At 43.1% G+C, this 22,846-nt stretch overlaps 1 protein-coding gene across 3 annotated transcripts in view; it reads right to left on the reverse strand.

Moving 5' to 3' along the window:
- The window catches only part of LOC147020903 (poly(rC)-binding protein 3-like), a 118,674-nt gene that overhangs the window by 6,301 nt on the left and 89,527 nt on the right, over positions 1-22,846 (reverse strand). For 2 of the 3 annotated variants that reach the window (XM_085890552.1, XM_085890553.1), the window contains exon 11: positions 18,721-18,756. The exons of the other annotated variant lie outside the window; for it this stretch is intronic. In XM_085890552.1, coding sequence (XP_085746678.1) covers positions 18,721-18,756 — 36 coding nt within the window. The remainder of the gene's footprint in view (positions 1-18,720; positions 18,757-22,846) is intronic. 3 annotated transcript variants of the gene reach the window in all.

A 22,846-nucleotide genomic window follows, 5' to 3' on the forward strand; every position in this document is an offset into this window, starting at 1 on the left:
AAAGTGCCCTGAACCTCTGTGATTGCAGTCAGAAAGATTAACAACTTCCGGAGGGTAATATCACCAGTCGAACATCGGTTTCACGTTGCCGTATATTTCCATTGAGTCACATGGTATGATGGAAAGACGACTCGGGTCCCTCGACAAGGTCCGTTCTGTTCCATTCAATGCAAATTGGTGCCGTCACACTCAAATAGAAAATTTTATTTAATCTCTGGGCGATCCTCCAGGTTCATTAGGTTGCCAGTTTATAATTGTTGTTGTGCACCAGACGTCTGTTCTTCTTGCTATGTGTCCATCCTAGATCATTTTCTTAATGTAACCAGAATTCCAAATACATTTTAAAAAATATTTCTCTTCTTGTCCCTTTCAATTATGCCAATGACATCATCTTTCAATGACTTTATGTGTAGTAATCAATTTTTGCCCCACCTTCTTTGTTTGAGATCATATTTCACTGCCATGTAAAAATGCAGGAATAACACACAGATTGCAATTGTTAACTCCATCACCAAGGATTACGCTTTCACGTCTGTCTGCCTGTGAGCAGGATATCACAATAAGTTAGAGATGGATTCTCTATGAAACTTGGTGGACAGGTTGGGTGTGACGAGAACAAATTCATTCGATTTTGGTAAAGATCCAGATCCGGCTACAATAATTTTTACTGCGATCCTTCACCATGAAGATGGGGCCAAAATCAAAACATGGCATGATATTTGAAAAAAAAATTGGGCCCAAATTGTTCTCTTGGATCAGGTATTGCGTGACAGAGGTTTGTGCTCTACCGAGTGTCCTAGTTAATCACTGTTGAATTTTCGAAATGCTGCCTATCCTGCTCGAGTAGGTCTGTCAAAAACTCTTTCAAGTAACTGAAAAGTGGTGCAATGTGTTCAGAGTGCTGTTAAAGCTTGAATACCTATGATTTTATATGGAACATATATATATATATATATATATATATATATATATATATATATATATATATATATATATATATATATATATATATATATATATATATATATATATATATATATATATATATATATATATAGTCGCAGATCTGGGATTCAAGGCCTGCCACGAGGGGGAGCACCTGGGTCCCTCTCGAACGCCCAGTCGTGAGGCTTCCGAGCCCAGATAACTCCGCGCACTGGCAGGTTGCTGGGCAACCATGAATACCGATTGGCACGGCCAATCTGGGCAGGGTTACACTACTTCGCGTGATACCTTACATGTGGACGGCCGGTTAATTGGGGTCACATGCCCTCAGCGCACACTCAGATTACTGCTGAGGGTTACAGTGAGGGTCTGCTGGTTAACAAAACAAATTATTGGGGTACAACTTCCCGTCTAACTATACTTGTACAACCTATCTGAACAATAAAGGAAACGACAACTGAGACAGAATGGAAACAACAAACAATTATTCATTACAAACACAAGCAAGAAATCATTTAAAAGCAAGTATTTGTTAGCAAGAAAGCAAAAAGGCACATAAAAGCAGATTTAACCATAACACGTATTCTTATTCAATCTTACTTACACAAAAGACATCGCCATCATTCACTCAGGGGAGAAGAAGAAAACAAGAAGAACTTGAAAATCAAATAAAAGTAACGTATGGAGAAAAGAAAAGCAGCAGAAAAGCAAAAAAAGCTTTCTCCCTCACCACACACAAATATACTGGAGAATGTGGAGGAAAATGGATGGGGAAGATGGGCAGTGGCGATGTGACACAATGGGGACATGCAGCGACGTCCCGGAGGTGCCCAGATTCAGGAAGCAAGCCCTCTCCGGCGTCCCAGATATGCGAGCTATATAGACGACTTGCCGCCCTCTGCCTCAGATTCTTCCTCATCAGGCCCCCAATCAATGAGGTGCTGCTGTTCACCCTGCTCGTCCTTCGTGGCTGACAGTATCATGAGGGCAGGATGACGTTCATGGAAGGAGTGTTCTTTTTCCACAGAAGCTCAACAGCAACTGCTCGTGAAACCTTCCTTTCTTTACCCTCACACGCTTTTGGTCCTTCCCTCACGAACCTTCTCAGTCTGAGTCTTATGCTCATGCGAGTTTGTCCCGTTCACTTTTGCTGTTCTGCTTCTCTCAACCTTCCTTCTCAGGAGTTCTTTTTGGCCCTGCTCGTGTGAGCTTTCGCCGATCACATCTGCCTTCTGCTTCTTTCATGATCATCAACCTCCATCAAGGCACGAATGTTCGCTGACAGGCAAATTGCGTTGCATTCCATTACGTTGCGTTGCATCTTCTCTCACAAGCTCTTTGCGTCCCTGCTCGTGCGAGCTTTTCCCATTTGTTTCTGCTTTTCTGCTTCTCGTTGCATTCTGCTCTCGCCTCTTCTTCTCTCAAGATCTCTCTCTCTCTCAATGGTCCGCAGCCAATGGGGGCGGGTCCACTGATGGACGTCACTTTGGAAATTTGCCACGCCATTCTGAGGGAACTTTCAACGAAGCCCCCACCTCGCCCTTTTTGCGGCCAAAGCTGCGACGGAAGCTGCCAGCTCAGACCCCCCTTCCCCCCACCCCCACCACGTGCGCAAAACGCCCACTCGCATTGTTCTGCAATGTACCACGCCTGCGAGAAGCACCGCACCTCATAGGCCATGACGAGCACCAAGCATCATGAACATGCATGTGAGATGTGACATGAACATGCATGTGAGAGCACCAGATGGGTTAACAACCACAGGTGGGTCGAACGTGCCCAATTAAACAATGCGTGAATGGAGGGAACATGGAGAAGGAACTCCGGCAGACCGAGGGATGACCGAATGGCCATGGGGTTGAAGGCAAGACCGAAGGGGTGAAGGAGGGACTGTTGAAACGATGTTTGATGGAGGGGGAGATAATTAATGGACCATTGAAACAGGTTGATGGGGTAAAGGAGGGAAGATTGAAAATGGCAGAGGGATTGAACAGAATGATGGTGTAAAGGAAGAACTTTTAAATATAACAGAGGGGGAGGGGTGAGACATCACACTGGAAAAATACAGCCGAGCTAATGCATGCCCCCAGAACAACCCTTTGACAAGGGACCAAGGACTGTCTATGCAAAGACGAATGAAATAACTGAACCTCAGGTCACCTACGTGTCCATGCACGTCCTCCCCATGGTGGAACTGTTCCAAAACTATTATGTATGTATGTATAATATATATATATATATATATATATATATATATATATATATATATATATATATACGTACACACACACACGTACACACACACACACGTACACACACACACACGTACACACACACAGTGTTGCCGAGCAACGTCAGGTCCCTCTTCCCACCCCACCCCTTCCCCTGCCGCCTCCCACCCCACCCCTTGAGTGTAAAATTCATCGATACGATATACATGGTAGATGTTTATCTTCATCGCCATGTCATGAATCTGGGGTGTGTTCAGTTACCAAATTTCTTGTAGAGCGCTTGTCAAGTGGCTTAAGCACTCCAAGCAATCACTGTTTGAAAGCGTTGATGAGTAATGGCTGGCTTGGCAAACACTAGATTGAACACCAATGGATATCTCAACAGCATACAGTAGACAAAACACCATAAAAGACATTTTTTTAAAATTAGACTTCTTGGAATGAAAACGTACCTTGTTCAGACCCACACATCCACCCACAGACACAAACTCAGCCATATATTGTTGCGGCCACGGGTACCGAGACACCAGCTTGTCACTCAGGGGGATTAATCCCCGGTTATCCTCGGTAGAGCCGGACCTGGGGCCACTGCTCACAATTAACGTTGTGGCACGGTGGGTTGTTTTTGAACCACGAACACCACCCAGCTAACTACGAGTTAAAGTGTCCACAGTCTAATTATGCCGTTTAACTAGAGGTCACGTGGTTCCCAGAGCGGGGAGTGCACCCTCGGCAAAGCACCAATGATATCTCGATTCAATTTTAATTAGGGTGGCCGAGCGTTTTAACCACTGGTGCGTGCCGCCGATTTTTGGTCAAATCTGTGGTAATTACCTCCCAGTCTATCTCGGTTCGGACAATGCGAGACCAATAGAAGGGAAGGACAAACACGGACAGGTTGGAAATCGACAAATGATTTATTAATAATAAAATAAATAAAAAGAACTTTTTATTTTCTGAGGTAAATAAAGAATAAATTTCAAAGCAAAATCAATCAAAATGCCAGGAAAGAGACAAAGAGCAGATGCTTATCGGGAGTTGACTTACAGCTAAACACAGACAAGGGTACCCAACAGATCATTCCGGGGGCGGGGGGGGAGGGGGGGGAGGAACCATCTCGCTCACCAGAGTAGTCGTACGTGAAGTGAAAACGTCCTGAAATGTGTGCGTGCATGTCACATCCGTCGCCAGCACCCAGCCTTGCCGTGCACACTCTCGCGAACAGCCTTGAATGCCAGTCGATGTCTGGGAGGGCACCGAGATCGTCTGTCGCGGGTTTAAACCCTGGTGCTGTGACACGGGCAGTTCCTCACACTTCACGAAACTGGTGACGTCCAGTGACCCACAAGGTCAGTCAGTGACTGACCTGCGCTTCACTCATCGGCGCTGCTCACACCCACACGCGCACCACACGCTCGCTTGCTCACTTGCACGCTTCCTCCTCCTTTTCCTCTCTGGCTTTCTTTCTCTTTCTTCTCTCTGCCTCCTCTTACTTCTCTCGCCTCTTTTCCTCTCACTTCTCTCGCCCTTTTCCTCTCACTTTTCGCTCCGGTTCACTTTTTCTCTCGCGCGCTTCAACTCTCGCTTTCTTTCTTGTTCTCTTCTCCCTCCTCTTTATCTCACCTCCGCTTTCTTCCTCAGAACAGACCTCCAATTCGTTTTATATCTGCGGGCTGTCTCGGCAGGCGCAGAGTCCCCTAGCTCACCCGGCCCCACTTGTGCATGGTTACCATGACGACCAGTGCGCTCAAAAAACGCGGGCGTTGGCGCTCGCGAAAGAACGTTGCTGAGGAAAAATAAGGGTGCGCGTCAGAGCTCGCGAAAGAAATGTGTGTAAACGTGTCTGTCGTAAAGAAAAAAGCTTCCCATAAGAGAGGGGATCTATCCTTTAGCCTTCTCAACGCATCACATTTAAAATCCCATTAGACATGGGAGTAGGGTCAATATACTGACTAACCCTAAAAAAAAATTGCAAGAAAACGTTTTATGGTGTTTTTCAGTAGTGTTTGGCCCAGAGAACAACATATCAAAAGTTGGCCAAAATTGGACCATCAGAAAGGGTGTAGAAATGACGTCAAAAAAGATGGCCGCCATTAGAGCAAAATACCTAATATCTATGCATACCTTTGAAACAAACAGTTCTCAACCACTTTAAAAATGACAATTAACGATAAAACTTATTACCTTATTAGTACCAAAACAGGTGAGGTTGCTGGGAGTGTCCCAAAGTCGCATCATGACGTCATTCATTGTGTCATGACGTCATGATGTAATTTTATGTGATTTCATGGTAACTTCCAAATTTATGAAAACATGTTCACAAAAATAGTTTTCATCCTTTTTGATGACCAGATGACATCATAAATTCAATGATGATGCCAGGATCGTGATGCGACAACTATACCTTTTACTAAGGCGCAGTCTTGTACACACAAAAACAACAGCCATGGAGACCAATGTGTTCAATTTCTTTGAAATAATACCTGGGTAGTTGGTAGCAAGGAAGTCATTCCAGTTGGGACACCCATTACTGCTTTAGCAAAAAAAGTCAGCATATTCGTCCTCGTTTTCATCTAAAATGGAGGCATGGTTCATATTTTTACAGTTGCCATCCTGGCAAGGTCCACAAGCCCTTGTGCACTCAAGTCTGTACTTCTTACAACTACATCTAAGTGTGTTGCATCCAGCCGAGCAGTTGCAGTGAATCATTTTTAGCAGAATATCAGGAGCAGGGTTGTTGTCCATCATTACTGGTGTGAGTTTGTTCCGTTGAATGTCCCAGCCCCATTTTGTAATGTCCATGTTATCACTCCAGCCCATCCATACCATGACTTGAAGATAAGTTCGTCTTGAGTGCTGTTTTGTAGCTGAAGTTGTGGGGGGCAATCTCTCTGGCGTTACGAATGTCTTTGCTGTTGCCACTTTTTTGCAGAGGTAACTGTATCACAATGATGCTAGAGAGTCAGACGTTTTCCCATTAAACAATGACACCATTGCCTTGCAGCCAGCACTTTCTACAGCATCTTGATCCGTATTTGGAACATAGAAAATCTTTGAACAGGAATGCAAGACAGAATCACCTTTGATGAGTTTTTAGAACAGTTTTTTTTTTCCCAACCCCAAATATTCTAGAAGTAGTATCACATCCAGTAAAGGCATGGGCAAACAACAAATCAGAACAAACATCATCTCCGAGTAACTGCTTCAAAACCTTTATATTCTAGACATTTGGTTTCCCTTTGTCTGACCGAAAGTAAAGTTCTTTACTATCCATTTTCCCATGATAGAGAATATTAGAAGATCTGTATCTTCTCCAACAAGCATAGTTGATTTGAAAGTGGACATTGTGACAGCTGCTTTCACTATATCCACATCTGCATCCCCCTCTGCCTGGACAAGATGGCAGCCTTTTTGCTTCAGGCATGCTGATATCATATCAATAAGTGACTTTTTGTTCTTTTCATTGGAAAGGAAATCATCCTTCTTCCCCACAAATTTAGTTGTCTCTGTAATGTTGACAGCATTTCTCACATTTGTTGTCTTCCGTCGCTGGTGGGTGTTGTCCTTTGTGCTTGGTCCCTCATATCCATCGAATATCACAGTGGCTTTTCCATACAGTTCCACTGTAAAAGATGCATAATCATCGGCAATTGAACTGTAGGTACTTCCTTCTGTCCATTTCAAGCGATGCAGAAGAGAACCTCCATCTAAGACATAGTGATCTGTCTTGGGAATAGACTGAAGGAAATTTGGAAAAATCTGAAGCTGATTGGAATCCTTTGTCTTAATATTCTGAAGATGTTTGTAGATGGCAGCACTGTAACTATAGGTGCTTGATCAGGAAGAATTAATGAACTCACATGCCTTCAGTAACACCATCTAAAATCTTCATCATCATCAATTTGCCACATAATTGTGAAATAATAAAAAGTCACGTCATGACGTCATAGATTACCTCATGACGTCACTTGGGTATGCAATGTTCAATATAGAATGGCGAATTCATTGAGATACTGGTTTGAACAGTTTTAAACTATTTATTTTTTACACTTGTATGTGTAAAAACAGCTAAGATGATGGGATATGAGAAGAAATGAGGCACTTTTTAATAGTGGCAGCCATATTTTTTAACGTCAAAGTTTGACCCTTTCTGATGGTCCGATTTCGACCAACTTTTGATATGTTGTTCTCTGGACCAAGTACTACAGAAAAACATGATAAAACGTTTTCTTGCAATTTTTTTGAGGTTATGCTGTTTATTTCATATTTTGATCCTACTATGGGGATGGGGCTAATCTGAACATGCATTTAAGGAAATAACTTTCTGAGGACCTGGATGTGTGGATGCATTCATCAGACCGGATTCTGAAATCTGTAACAATATATTAGATTCGGTGACAGTGAGACACCTCACATGAAACTGCCGTGTTTGTTTGATGTTTCCTGTTCTTCTTCTCCCCCCTCTGATAGTAATCAGCAAATAAACTTTCTATCCTCCATCATATCATTTTTCCATGAGTTTTCGGATGTTATTAAAAAAGCTCCAATTATTAGTGCATTCCTGCTATTGTAAACTTCGCTGTGTGATGACATCATGTTTAGAGATTTTTTTTTTTTTTTTACCATGCACAGAAGCAAACACGAGATATTTTTGCTTGTAACAGTCATTGCAAATTCTGGAAAGCAAACATTGAGTTATAAGTGACACGCCACTGTCTCACAGACAGAAAGTAACTGCGTTTGACATCCCACAAAGTTCTTTAAAAAAAATATATATATATCACTATTTCCTTTCCTCTGCATAATATGAGAAATAACCGACCTTCATTGGGTGGTGTGTATTAGACAGTTGCCGCGATCGCTGCAGACAAAACATGTTTTACCTCGTTTGAGTTGGAATCAAAATGTTATACTTTTGTTCCTCAAAACGGTATCTTCATTCAATGATAGAAGAAGCTTTGTTCAGTCTTCAAATGTACATGAGGCCTTAAAAACAATCTGAGCTACTTGGAGAGACAGAGATGATGGCAATTTCTGGACAGCTGGAGGGCGTCGCCTGAAGAATGAGCGGCGCTTATGACCCACAGACACAAATCTCAGCTTTAACAACATGACCAAAAGTACGCAATCTCCAGAGACAAACATTGCCAGTGGAATGGGACGCACTGAAGAGCTCAGTGACTTTCAACGTGGCAACGTCATGGAATGCCACCTTTCCAGCAAGTCAGTACATCAAATTTCTGCCATGCTGGAGCTGAAACGGTCAGCTGTAAGTTTTGTTATTGTGAAGTGGAAACGTCAAAGAGCTACACAAGCTCACAGAACGGGATCGCCAAGTGCTGAAGCGCGTTGCGCAGAAAAATCGTCCGTTGTCGGTTGCAATACTCACTGCCGAGTTCTAAAATGACTCTGGAAGCAACGTCAGCACAAACACTATTCGTCGAGAGTTTCATGAAATGGGTTTCCATGGTTGAGCAGCCGCACACAAGCCTAAGATCACCATGTGCAATGCCAACCGTCAGCTGGAGTGGAGTAAGCTCACTGCCAGTGGGCTCTGGAGCAGTGGAAACGTGTTCTCTGGAGTGATGAATCACCCTTCACCATCTGGCAGTCCGACAGACGAATGTGGGTTTGGCGGATGCCAGAACGGTACCTGCCCGAATGCATAGTGCCAACTGCAAAATTCGGTGCAGGAGGTATAATGGTCTGGGGCTGTTTTTCATAGTTCGGGCTAGGCCTCCAGCATGACAATGCCCCCGTGCACAAAGCAAGGTCCATACAGAAATGATTTGTCGAGATCGCTGTGGAAGAACTTGACTGGCCTGCACAGAGCCCTGACCTCAACCCCATCAAACACCTTTGGGATGAATTGGAATGCTGACTGCGATCCATACCTAATCACCCAACATTAGTGCTTGACCTCACAAATGCTGTTGTGGCTGAATGGAAGCAAATCCCTGCAGCAATGTTCCAACATCGAGTGGAAAGCCTTCCCAGGAGAGTGGAGGCTGTTGTAGCAGCAAAGGGAGAACCAGCTCCATATAAAAGCCCATGATTTTGGAATGAGATGTTGGGCGAGCAGGTGTCCACATACTTTTGGCCATGTCGTTCACACACACACACACACACACACACACACACACACACACACACACACACACACACACACACACACACACACACACACACACACACACACACACACACACACACACACACACACACACGAATCCTATAATCGGACCTGTGCTTGTAAGAATGTACATAGTATGACAACTATTCCCTGTGCCTCTGCAATTGGTCACTATCTCCTGAATAAGCCTCAGTGTGCAGACCAATATCGTATCAGCTGGTTTAAAATCCTGAGTGGAGGACGCAGTTTAGCTCAGCTTCATGCAATGGAGGCCACATTCATCAGGTCAACCAATCCCATTCTTTGTAGACAGACAGAATTTGTCCGAACTTTATATCTATTTTGACTATGATGGCTTGACTGTGTGACAACTGTACCACAGTCAACGTTGAGTCATCATGAACCCCACCCCCCCCCCCTCCCACCAACTAGCCCTCAGAAAATTAGCATTACATTTCCACCAGTTTTTTTGGTGATTCATCTCCACCTCCTCATTATTCATGATGGTTCATTTCCACCTCCTCATTATTCATGATGCTCTGTGGTTCCACCAATCAGGTAATCCCGTCCTTTTCTCTCAATCAATGTTGAGGACATTGCATTTTAATTTGATAAATGAGAGTTTGGTGCTTCTTCTTCATCTGCTTATGGTTGTATCCTGAAGAGTGCAAGTCAAAAATCTTTTATTTGATAATGTCCATTTTATTGAAATGCATCCTCTACTCAGGATTTTAAACCAGCTGATATGATATAATGCACGCACACGCACACACACACGTTTTGACTTTGATGCTACGTATAAATACAGAGTGGAGTAAAAAGCTATCTCTTGGCACTGAGCAGTTTCACTCCTGGATATAGAACCACTCCATATTTATGAGTGGTTTGTCGAGGGACGGGCTTTGGGGAACATTCAGGAGCTGTCTATATCAACGGAAAAGCAAAGGCAATTGAGGAGAGTGGAGAGAAGTCAGTTACTATTCGCTTTGCTGGGTGCAGCATTTTGTTGCTTTGCTTTGTGTTTATCTTTTTAATCAAGTCAAGTTTGGACTACGTCTGACTGCTGGTTGGACTTCGGTCGATCAAGTAACCCTGGGTTTTGTGACATCTTTCTCTGTTCAGTGTTCTGTCCAATGTGAGTTGTCATCAGTCGATGAAAATGATGGTTTCTTTAATTGTGCAGTTGTGTAATTGTTTAATTAATAAATTTGAATCTGTTCCTTTCTTTGGAGAAAAATTAGGCATCAATTTTGTCTCGGTAATATTCATTTTGTAATGGATCTGCGGTTTGCAGGATTACTCTTCTTTCCCAACTTGGAGATAAGTACAACAATGGCTGTTTTCCAAGACTCTGGAACATTTCCCTCCACTTGAAATTTGTGAAAATAACTGATTGTCTCCCACATTTTTAAACAAGTTTCTATCAATACTCTTGAATGTATTCCATCTGGACCAAGTGATTTGTCAGTGTCCAGTTTAACCAGGAGGCAGTCCACGTTGTGAACTGCACAATTGATTTCAGTTCAGAACAGATTCCACAATACTCCATTACTATCAAATGGCATTGTTGTCTCATCCTCGACTATGAATTCAATCCCAAATACAAGTTTTGAGAGTATCTGTTTTCTCCTCATAATTTCTTGCCCAGAGACCATCTTTTTTATGCTGAAGGCTCCAGTCACGGACTATGTAGTCCTCAACAAGGCAAAGCCTTAAATAAAAGAACTGCACAGATAGAAAAGTGAAGAAAGAGAAAATAGTGTAAGAGTTTTTAAGGAAATATTTTTTTAAATCTCCTTTTTCAGAAAGGGAGGGTCGTAAATGTGAGGAAAGCCATGAGAAGGTAAAGCGTTCCAGAGTTTGGTAATGAAGGGAAAGAAACAAACATCATAACGGCCTACCCTTGAGTTGCCAATGGCCACAATGATAATGAGATGTCATGGCTTGTGGAGTATTTTGTGGTTTTGCAAAAGGCAGGGGTACACAAGCAACAAGTTCTTGGGAACAGAAACCGAAGTAATATCTATAGAAAAGAAAGAGAGAGCCAACTTTGTGGTGTAATTTGAGTGGGTTGAGCTTTGATGTCAGATTGGGAGAGTTGATAAATCAAATTATTTTGGATTAAATTCTGTTTAATATGTGCAGCTGGAACCTCCCCAGATGTGAGAGCAGTACTCTATAGGAGGACTAATCAATCCATTATATAGTTGAAGCAACTGTTTAGAGGAGAAGACTCTTCAAAATATGAACAGGACTCCTACTTTTTTTAGAGAGAGACTCTCGAAGAACATCAGACAGGACTCCTACTTTGCCCAATGTGTGGCTTCCAGGATAAATTAGATGTTGGGGTAACACCTAGTAGGGTTATTGTATCACATGGTGTAATTATGGAGCTCTCAAAGGAGACTGGAGAGTTGAGAAGCGTTTGAGACAGAGATGGGAAGAAATTGAGTTTTAGAAGCATTAAACTTAACTTGATTACATTTTGCCCCACTGGGAAATCTTGCCCAAATCCGAATTTAAAGAGGTGGCTACGATGAATCTTGGATGTACAATGCCAACAGAAGGTCTACATCCCATTTCAAAATTTTCACCTTTTGTTGCCTTACAACCTCCAATTGAATTACATTAAATTAGACTTTTTACACATTTATTTACACATCGCAACCCACAACTTCCAAGTGAAAAGCAAATTCGACAAATTTCAGAAAATTCATCAAAAATACAAAAGTAGAATATCTTGATTGGATAAGTGTCCACCCCCTTGAGTTAATACTTGGTGGAAAGCACCATTGACAGCAGGTGAGTCTGTTGGGATAAGAACAAACTGAAGATCAAGTGAGGTAAGATGGAGCAAATGTGAAAAACATGGAGGAATGTAATGTTGTCATCAGCATATGAGTGCATTTGGTTATTTGGAGAAGAAAGAAAATCATTGATAAAAAGAAGGAAGAGTGTTGGAGACAGAACGGAACCCTGGGGAATACCACTGTTGGTAAGGAAGGAGGGAGATGTTGAACCATCAACAATTATAGAGATAGAAAGGTCAGAGAGAAAGCTTGATATGAGAGAGCAGAGTAAAGGAGGAAATCCAAAAAAGGGAAACTTGGATATCAGACCCCAATGCCAAACTCTGTCAAAGGCTTTTGTCTCTCAGAGACTAAGCCCCGGTATTTGTAAGATAAGAAAAATCATCACCGTTCGATCTTCTCTTGTGAAAACCATATTGATGGTTCGATAGAAGATTGTGAGATTCAAGATGCTTGAGGAAATGGGAATTTAAAAGACATTCAAAGACTTTTGAAATAGTAGAAGTCAGAGCAATGGGACGGTAGTTGGTTCAGCTCGACACTCAGCGAAATTGAGGTATCGCCTGATGAGGCAGTAGTCTTCCCAGGGGGAGTCAAAAAAAAGTCTCGTAAGCCAGTCCAGTCAGTGCTACTGAAATGTCAATACTGACATCTAGTCGGAGCAGTCGGAGGAAGAGTGGTAGTAAGCAGAGACCTTTACGAAATTGTGTTCAGAAGAACCAATTGAAAATGAAGTTGTGTAGCGATAACGTAACAGATTGGAGGTGAAGAACAAATCAAAAGTATAGGAAGAGTGATCATGACGATCTGCAATATGGGTAGGGGGGTTGATAATTTGTTCTCCAAATCATTGAGAATGGTGAATGTAAGAGCTTCAACTTCCCCAACAACTGTATGGGAAGATTTCAACCACTCCTTGTGGTGTACATTGAAGTCTCCTAAATAGAGGAGTTTGAGGGTGTTCGGATGTCACAGCCTCATGGCAGGAATTAAGATAGTCAAAGAAAGTTATAAAGTTTGTAGAGTTTGGAGAGCAGTAAATGAAACAGAGAAACATCGTGATGGTAGGGAGACCAATCAGATTTCTGCAAGTCGGTGATGCCAGTTTAATTTTCATTTGGCTTTTCGCATATCTCCAAAAGCTTTTTGGATTTCATTTGACTTCTCCATCTTGTTCTCAAAACAAGCTGTTAGGGTTAGGGTTAGCTAACAGCTTTTGCTCTCTTTCAAATGTTACATTGTTTCTTGTTGTGACAAACTTTCCAGTCAGGTTCCTTTCTAATATTTTTTAATCTATTCCAAGATCTGCGTTAAAGTTAACGACCTCCAAAGCATCAATATTCATCAACCGAGGTATTTTTCTCCTCTGGCTTCCTCCTCGTGGGGACAGATTCATGTATGCATCTTTTCAATGTATTTTCAAAGAATATCCATGCTTCTTCTACCGAAGTATCCTTCATATTCTCATCCTATTTTACTTCTTTCGGTATTCTCCCCATTTCATCATAATTTCCATGGTGGTGGTTTAATGACTCAGTGGTGTAATGGTTCGAACATCCACTCCGAGTCTGGGAGGTCGGCTGTTCAAACCCCAGTCAAGTCATACCAAGGACTTTAAAAAAAAAAACATACGTGCTGCTTCCTTGCTTGACGCTCAGCATGTAAAAGGACAGAGCACGGACAATTCCCATCGGTTGGCATCCATCGGGAGGAAGAATTCATCCCGAGGAAATGCCCCGCTGAGTGCGGAGAAAAAAAGTGACGCCATTGTTGTGCGTCAACAAAAAGTGATGCCATTTCCAGTACCAAGAGTGTTTCGAAAAGTTACGGAACTTTTTCTTTTTGTAGACACTGTCGAGGCTCGTATAAGAGCGAACACAGAATATATAACAAGGGGGTCAAGAGACAAGAGGGGTGGGAGAGGGAAGCACAAAACAGTGGGGAAGAGAAAATAGGAAATCTGTGGAAGGGAGGGAAAGGGTGGGGTACACACTGCAAACAACACTGTGCTACAGGGACTTTCAGGAAGCAAAACGGAATTTCAAGGATGTGGGTTTGGAGTTAATTAATGGGGGTAGAAAAGATCAAGATTTTTGATGGGGGAAGACATGAGATAGTGGTGAAGAGCTGTTTTGAAGACCTGGAGGGAGGAGTGGGATTGAAGAGTGTGTGGGAGTTTGTTCCGGAGGCACGAAAAAAAAAGAGAGGAATGCAAGAGTGAAGGTGAGCAGTGATTCTTGATTTTGCCAGTTTCATCAGAAGGGTTTTTTTTGGCAGACCTTGAACACCCTGTGGAAATAGCACAGACAGAGTGAGGGGGGAAGGCCAAAGAGGAGATGGTAGAAGACAGGAAGACCAACGACGACCTGCCTGCGGTGAGAGTGAAAGAGTGAGAGAGCCAAGACTCAGCTTCATCGGGTGAGATACCAATGATCCGAAAGCCTTAGTTTCCACAGTGTGAAGCCGAGCGAGGTTGAGGCAGGAGCACCACCCAAGAGGGGAAAGCAGTACTCTACCAAGCTGTGGATGAAAGCCTTGTATGTGGTTAGAAGCTCAAGTGTGCCAAGGAAAGACTTTGCATAATGTAGGATGTCCAGTCGGGGACTAGGTTTGGATGCCAGATTGGAGATGTGGTCTTCCCAGGTAAGATGGTGGCAGATAGCGAGGCTCAAAAGCTTGAATGAAAGGAATCCTTCAAGGGTATTGTTGAGAAAGTAGATGGGGGGAAGGGGGGTGGGGGAGGAGGTCTCCAGATGGTCTTTCGGAGATACAAATATATTTAGACCAATTTATCCCGAGATGACCATCAATCATTTTCATACTCATTAGATAAAGCATTCTAGGTGTCAAATTTTGGCCGAGATACACCACTTCATCGATGACGTCATCATTAACAACATTTATTCCCCATGGGGAGTACTTGACATGTGCCAAGTCTTAATTTTTTTTCTTCCATGCAGTGGTTTCAGAGAAACAGAGGTCCAATTTTTTCCCTTTTTTCCAACATGGCTTCCACACCACGGATGCCATAATTGTCATTAAGCAATTCGACATAAGTAGTTGCTCCGATGGTGAAAATTTAGTGTCAGTCGGACAAGTGGTTGCAGAGAAAATTAATTTAAAAGGGAATAAACCCAAAGAATGACCGCCATAGCAGAAGAATAAACATAACAAAATCAATCGGGTACCGGCTTGGTACCCAAATAAAAAGAGACAAAAAAAAAAGAAAGATTAACATTAACAGCAAGGCCAGGAAATAAAATGATAGAAATAAAATATATACAAACAGGCTTCATCGGAAGGGTGATTCATCAATGTGTATGTCGTTCCTCAGATGGACGTTAAACTGGGGTCCCGTCTCCTGGCACGTGTTGGTGGACGTTAAAGATCCCACGATGTCCTTCGCAAAGAGCAGGCGAGCTATCGCCAGCACCCTGAACTAATTACAAATTCCTGCCCTAACCTCAGTCGAACGTCAGGCCTGGCCAGCTGAATCATGAAAGACCTGGGCCAAGCTTTCCCCTGCAAACCCCGTCAGAACATGGGAATAATTGTGGACATGAAAAGAAGAAGATTAAAAATATATATATATATATATATACAAACAAAGTAATATTTAAATGCAAAATATAAATTAGCAGGAGAAGAAATATGGAAGAAGTGAGAAGTTCAACGGCTACAATCAGAGAAAGCGCAGAGTTGACAGGGAACGAAGTACAGGCGGATAATGGTGGATAAAGCTGTTCTGTAAACAGAGCTACAGTGAATGGAGATGGGAAGTAGTGTGCGTGTGTGCGTACAACAAATGAAGGAAGAAAGGCAGTGTCTGTGCAATGTAACCAGTGCTGAGTACCAACACAACCAGCTTACGGTGCCCTATTACCCATCGCCAAAATACCTTCGAGCCACCACCAAAGCATACTCTGATTTCAAAGTAGCAAAAGTGTGCAGAAGGCTTATAAGTGTGAAGCAAAGCTGTTTATACAGCCATTGAAACCATCCACCATCACGTGCTCATCACAGCCAATCATACAAAGACATGGTGGTCACCAGAAATTATTGGAAAATTCGCTGAAATTGCATTTACTGCTCAACGGCACATGCCCATACAAGGATTTAAGTGAAAATAAAATTTTAAAAATCAGATAATAGTTATTTTTTTAATCAAAGTTATTTTCCCTTTCATTTTAACTGAAACACACATTAGTCATAATCCATTCAGAGTAACCGAGCACCTTTTTTTGGCAAAGAAACTGGCCAGGATGCTCTTTTCTTCTTCTTCTTTTTTTAATACAGGTATCGAACGGTGCAAAAGAATGGAGGTGAGTGTTGAGTTTAGAACTTGGGGATGGTTACAAGGAAAGTTTCTAGCGGAATGCATGTTTATTGGGGCAACATCTGGGAGGAGGAGCGTGAGATGGCAGGAGGAGCAAGACCAGAATAAAAGCCAGTAAAAAAACAAACAAAACAAGGTGATCACCAACCTGCCTTCAATGGTTAAGAAGCAGACCCTGAGACAGCTTCTGAGGAAAGATTCAAATGACACAAAGCTTTGGATTTGAACGCCTCAAAGGCGGCAAGATGGGAAGCTGCAACAGAGTCCAGTGGTGAGCCATATCCCAGTAACCGCCGGAGGAAGGCTTTGCACATCATTACAAGATGAGGATGGCAGAGGAAGGACTTAGCCTTGAGGAGAAATCTGATATGGTGGCTGGCTTTGGAAGCCAGTTTGGAGATGCGTTCTGCCAAACATAGGTTGGAGCTCATTGTGATGCCCAGGTGCTCCAGAGACTGTACCTCTGGCAAAGGCTGAACACAGAAATGAAATGGGAGATTTGCCTGCCAGGCCTGATGCAAGGACAAGTCAGAATATGTCTTTCTTGCACTAAAATAAATGTTCCAGGTAGACGTCCGTATTGGCATTGAGGGATGCTGCCACAGAGCTAACCTGCATAAAATGGAGCCATATGCAATGTAATATGATTGATGTTGCAATAACAAAGATGCAGATGTTTATCAAGAACAGAATTGGTCCCAGAACACTACCCTTTAGGGATATCACCTCTGGATGTAAAGCCTGGAATAGTATTCCATCTAAAGCAACCCACTGCTTGTGAGCACAGGAAATCCAATAGCCAGTCTCAAAGGGAACCCTATATAACACTAGCTGCAGTGTGGAATTCAAGGTGGGGGTGAAAAGTTAAATGTACAGATGTTCAACAAGATAGCCCTGATACCTTGTTTGAAATAGAGGGATTCCACTCTTTACTAGCATTACATAGAAACAGCAAGTCCAAGACGGAATAACCGAGGCAGAAGCCAAACTGATGGTCAGAGATCAAAGAGCGAGAGAAAAGACGAGCCTTGAGGTCTGCTGAAATTATTGATTCCATTGCATTGATTATGGTGGGGATAAGGTTGGTCTACAGTTAATAGGATGAAAATTGGCACCATTCTTCTTAATTGGGGTGATGGTGGCAATTTTCCACAAGGAGGGCAGGCGGCTTTCAGAAAATGACCTGGAAGAGCACAGAAGCAGGAGCACACTGATGAGGGCACGGGTGCAGTAAGGACGATGAAGTGAAGTTGGAGAAGTCAAGAGAAGCGAGAAATTTCTCCACCTTTGCAGGATGGAAGTTCATGTGTCGTCGGACGTTTTCAGTGATAAGGTGTAGAATGGGTACAGAGAAGAGAGGAGAGAAAGAGATAGAGATAGAGATATATTGGCGTTTTCTGCAGACAGAATTATGGCAGTCAGCCTTGACATTAAAAGGCATCCATTGTGAATCCATTCTTCAAGAGCAAAGGAAAAGAGGAGCATGTTTCAGAGACAGATTTGACCAACTGCCATCAAGTTTTTTTGGATGGCAAAATAACTGAGTTCAGAGCTGAGGAGGGACTGTTGCCGTATTCTAGCAAGTCTAAAGGCGGAACCACAATTGTTGTGAACGTTTTTTGGAGACAATGCAGGTTCCGATCAGAGGGGTTGGCTTTCCAAGAGGAAAAGGAAAGCAATTTTCTGACAAATGCCTCACCTCATGAGTCATCATATCAATGCATGAATGAAGGGACCAGATGTTGGGCAGGGTAGCTGGAGACGTGAAGGGGAAGAGGTTTGTTGAAAAACGAGTCCCAGACAAATTATACACCTTGAAGTTAAGAGACAGTGAGCCAGTCAGTGGAAGATAGGTGAGACCAATCTGTCCAATGATACTGCTGGACACAGTTGTGCCTTTGTAGATCCTTGAAGTCCACGAGGAAAAGAAACACTTTCAATCTTGAATACGTGACTTGAGGAGCCCAAGGGAGCATAGGAAGAATAAGAAGAATTGGGAGGGGAACAGGTTGGGGGGGGGGGCAGGGACGAAAGGAAAGGGAGCTTCTGATGTAGGCTGCAACACTGCCACCAGCATGAGCAATGGGAAGATCAAAAAGGTTTAAAAAGTCAGGGAAGGAGATGAGTTGTATTTTTATTACATATTCATTCCCATCCCTTCCTCTGGCCGTTACCTTTTCTCACGTTTCATGTTATAATGTCCAATGGATGTGTACACTATGGATGGAGATGCAAAAGGGTACACACAGTATATTCTTTGTTTACCTTCTAGATCAGCTGTAGTTCTTCTTCTTTTTCTCTCTATAAAAAGTGTAAAATAGGTTAAATTGAGTGGCATACACAGATCTTAAGAGTCTGTCTACATATGGCATGCAAAAAAATTGCGGTGCAGGACAAGTTTAGGCATCCACATCCTCTTCCTCTCATGCAACCTCTCCCCCCACATGCAATACTTCATCTGTTAACTTCACATTCCTCCCTAACTTCCTTTCTCCAATGATAAAATCCCCAAACCCTCCCCTCCACAATTTGGAGATGGCCCCTAATAGATTTAAATCAACTAAGTACCAAGGCCAGTGAAATAAAACTTATTTAACCTATGCAGTTGCTTAGCACAATTAAACTTTTCAAATTCACAGCTGCACATAATATTACACGAACTAAGTCGAGGAAATTCACCTCACAGTTTAGTCTGGGATCAATTCCAACTGTACTGTCATTCTGTTAATTAGAGTCGAGGCAAAGCATCAAGGTAGTCCTTTGGTGGGAATATCAAGACAACCATGGCACGCACCCGCACCCGCACAGGTGCAATGGTTGGAGTGTCTGCTCAGAGTCTGCGAGGTCTGTGTTTCAAACCCCGGCCGAGTCATACCAAGGACTAAATATACCATCAGAGATGGGGAATCCCCCGCCATTGAAAAATAATTGAAATCAATAAGCGGTTTTCCATTTATCACAAAAAACATTATTTTCAAGATGGCTGCCCCAGTCAGCCATCTTGGATCGGACCACGCCCAAAATCAATAGGGTTCTTCCTTTTCAGGTGGTACATGTGTGACCCAAATTTCAAATCGATATGGCGAAAAAACTTTTTTTCAAGATGGCCGCCCCAGTCGGCCATCTTGGATCCGACCACGCCCAAAATCAATAGGGTTCTTCCTTTTCAGGTGGTACATGTGTGACCCAAATTTCAAATCGATATGGCGAAAAAACTTTTTTCAAGATGGCTGCCCAAGTCGGCCATCTTGCATCTGGCCACGCCCAAAATCAATCGGGTTCTTCCTTTTCAGGTGGTACATGTGTGACCCAAATTTCAAATCGATATGGCGAACAGTTTATGAGTTATCGCACTCACAGCTATAAATGTTGACGCTCAGCCAGCCGGACGGACGGACAGCCGGACGGACGACCCGGGTGATAACAATATCCCCCTTCCGCCACGCGGCGGGGATAAAAATTGGCTGCTGCTTTGCTTAACGGTCAGAATTTAAAACGATAGAGCATTGAAAAACAACACTGGGAAGGCGATAGCAAAGCCCTCAGTATAACCCTTGCCAAGAAAATGCTTCATCAGTATTGACGCTCTGTAAATAAAGCATGGCGCAGGTGTTTGTGCAGGTGTTTGTGCATATGTGCATATGTGCATATATATATATATATATATATATATATATATATATATATATATATATATATATATATATATATATATATATGACAAATTTCAGAAAATTAATTTAAAATACAAAACTAGAATATCTTCGTTGATAAGTATCCACCCCTACCCCCCCCCCCCCCCCCAAATTATTGCATTGTGGAAGCACCTTTGACAGCAATAACAGCTGAGAGTCTGTTGGGATATAGACTCTCTACCAACTTTGCACACCTTGATTTGGCAATATTTGCCCATTCTTCTGTACAAAACTGTTCAAGCTCAGTCAAGTTGCATGGGGAGTGCTGATGGACAGCAATCTTCAAGTCACGCGACAATTTTCAATTGGATTTCGGTCGGGGCTCTGAATGGGACACTCAAGGACATTTATATTTGTGTTCCTTTGCCACTCCATTGTAGTTTTGGCTGTGTGCTTCCGGTCATTGTCATGCTGAAAGGTGAACTTCCATCCCAATTTCAGCTTTCTTGCAGAGGGCAGCAGGTTTTCCTCTAAGATTTTTCTGTATTTTGCTCCATCCATTTTCCCTTCTATCCTGACAAGTGCCACAGGCCCTGCTGGAGAAACATCCCCATAGCATGATGCTGCCACCACCTTGCTTCACAGTAGGGATGGTGTTGTTTGGGGGATGTGCTGTGTTGGGTTTGCACCAAACATATCGTTTTGTATTTAGGCCAAAATGTTCCATCTTGGTTTCGTCAGACACAAAACTTTTTGCCACATGGCTTCAGAATCTCTGGAGTTTTTTGTTTTTTTTGCACACCTCAAACGGGACTCAAAGTGGGCTTCTTTGAGTAATGGCTTCCTTCTTGCCACCCGACTGTACAGGCCAGACTTGTGGAGTGCTTGAGATATTATCTTCACATGCAAACAGTGACCAGTCTTTGCCATAAAGGCATGGAGCTCTTTCAAAGTTGCCATTGGCCTCTTGGTGGCCTCTCTGATCAGTGTCCTCCTTGCTTGGTCATCCAATTTGGAGGGATGGCCTGATCTAAGCAGGGTCTTCGTGGTAACATACACCTTCCAATTCTTAATGATCGTGTTGACTGTACTCCAAGGGATATTGGAAGGCCTTCAAATCATTTTTACACCCATTCCCTGATCTGTACCTTTCCACAACTTTATCCCAGAGGTCTTTTGAAAGCTCCTTGGTGCTCATGGTTGAGTCTTTGCTGTGAAATTCACGACCCAGCAGTGGAAACCAACAGGAACAGCCAATTTCATTGTGACATAATCAGAATCATGACAATTTAACACATACACAGGCCAATTAACTTTGTAAAGACATGCCCTATAGGGCGTGTCTTTACATGTGATATGTCACCCCATATAGTCCTAAAGACATGTCATATCTATAGGGCATGGTAGAGACCTATCCCAACAGACTCACAGCTGTAATTGTTGTCAAAAGGTGCTTCCACCAAGTATTAACTTCGGGGGTGGACACTTATCCAACCAAGATATTCTAGTTTTGTATTTTAAAAAAAATCAATTTTCTGAAATTTGTTTTTCACTTGAAAGTTGTGGATGATGATATTTATATATTTTTTAAAATCTACAATGTCAAGGCTTGTATAAGAGCGAACACACGAAATGCATAACAAGGGGAACAGGAGACAAGGTAGACGGGAGAAGGAAGCACAAAACAGTGGAGAATAGACACACGAGGAGATATGTGGAAGGGAGAGGGAAGGGGCGGGGAACACGGGGTAAAAAAGATTGACATTACAGGTACTTTCAGGAAGGAAAGCAGGAAATATGAAGAAGGTGGGTTTGGGGTGGATTAACAGGGGTTGAAAAGATCATCGTTTTGGATGGGGGAATATAAGAGAGGGTGGTGAAGAGCTATTTTGAAGACCTGGAGGGAAGAGTGGGATTGAAGAGTGTGTGGGAGTTCGTTCCAAAGGCAGGAAAAAAAGAGGAATGACACGATGAAGGTGAGCAGCGATTCTTGATTTTGGCAGTTTTACCAGAAGGGGGTTTTTGGTGGACATTCAGCACCCTGCGGAAATATGGGGGAAGGGGGGGGTGACAGATCACAGACAGAGTAGGGAGGGAGGCAAGGAGGAGAGGAGACGGGAGAAGACAGAGACCACGAAACTGCCTCCCAAAACCCTGTGAGAGAGTGAGAGACCCAAAGACTCAGCCTTATCGAAGGAGATACCAATGATCTTAAATGCCATGGTTTCCACAGCGTGAAGCTGGGAAAGGTAAAAGGCGGTGGCACTAGCCCAGAGGGGAGAGCAGAACTCCATCAGGCTGCAGATGAAAGCTTTGTGTGTGTGTTCAGGAGCTCAGGTGTGCCAAGGAAAGATTTGCACGACGGAGGATGCCCAATCAGCGAATGGCTTTGGAGGCCAGCTTGGAGAAGTGGCTTTCCCAGGGAAGATCATGGCAGATAGTAAGGCCTTCTTCAACGGGATTGTTGAGAAAGTAGATGGGGAGGGGGGGGGAGTTCCAAACGGTCCTTTTGGAGAGACATGGTGAGTGTGAGATTTGTCAGGATTGCATGTTCCACATGTTGGACCAGCTTGTGATTTTATTCAGATCTGCGGAGATTGAAGAGGTTGCTCCTTCCTGATCTGAGGGATGACAGATGGTATGGCAGAGGATGGAGTCATCAGCAAAGAGATAGAGGATTTTCCAGAGAGTTGGCGAGATCATTCATGAAAACGAGAAAAAGCACTGGGCCCAGAATACTGCCTTGAGGAACTCCA

This window comes from Eptatretus burgeri, chromosome 8, assembly GCF_056783735.1.
Source record: "Eptatretus burgeri isolate ZD-2024b chromosome 8, Ebu_testis_v1, whole genome shotgun sequence".
In the NCBI taxonomy this organism is placed as follows: Eukaryota; Metazoa; Chordata; class Myxini; order Myxiniformes; family Myxinidae; genus Eptatretus; species Eptatretus burgeri.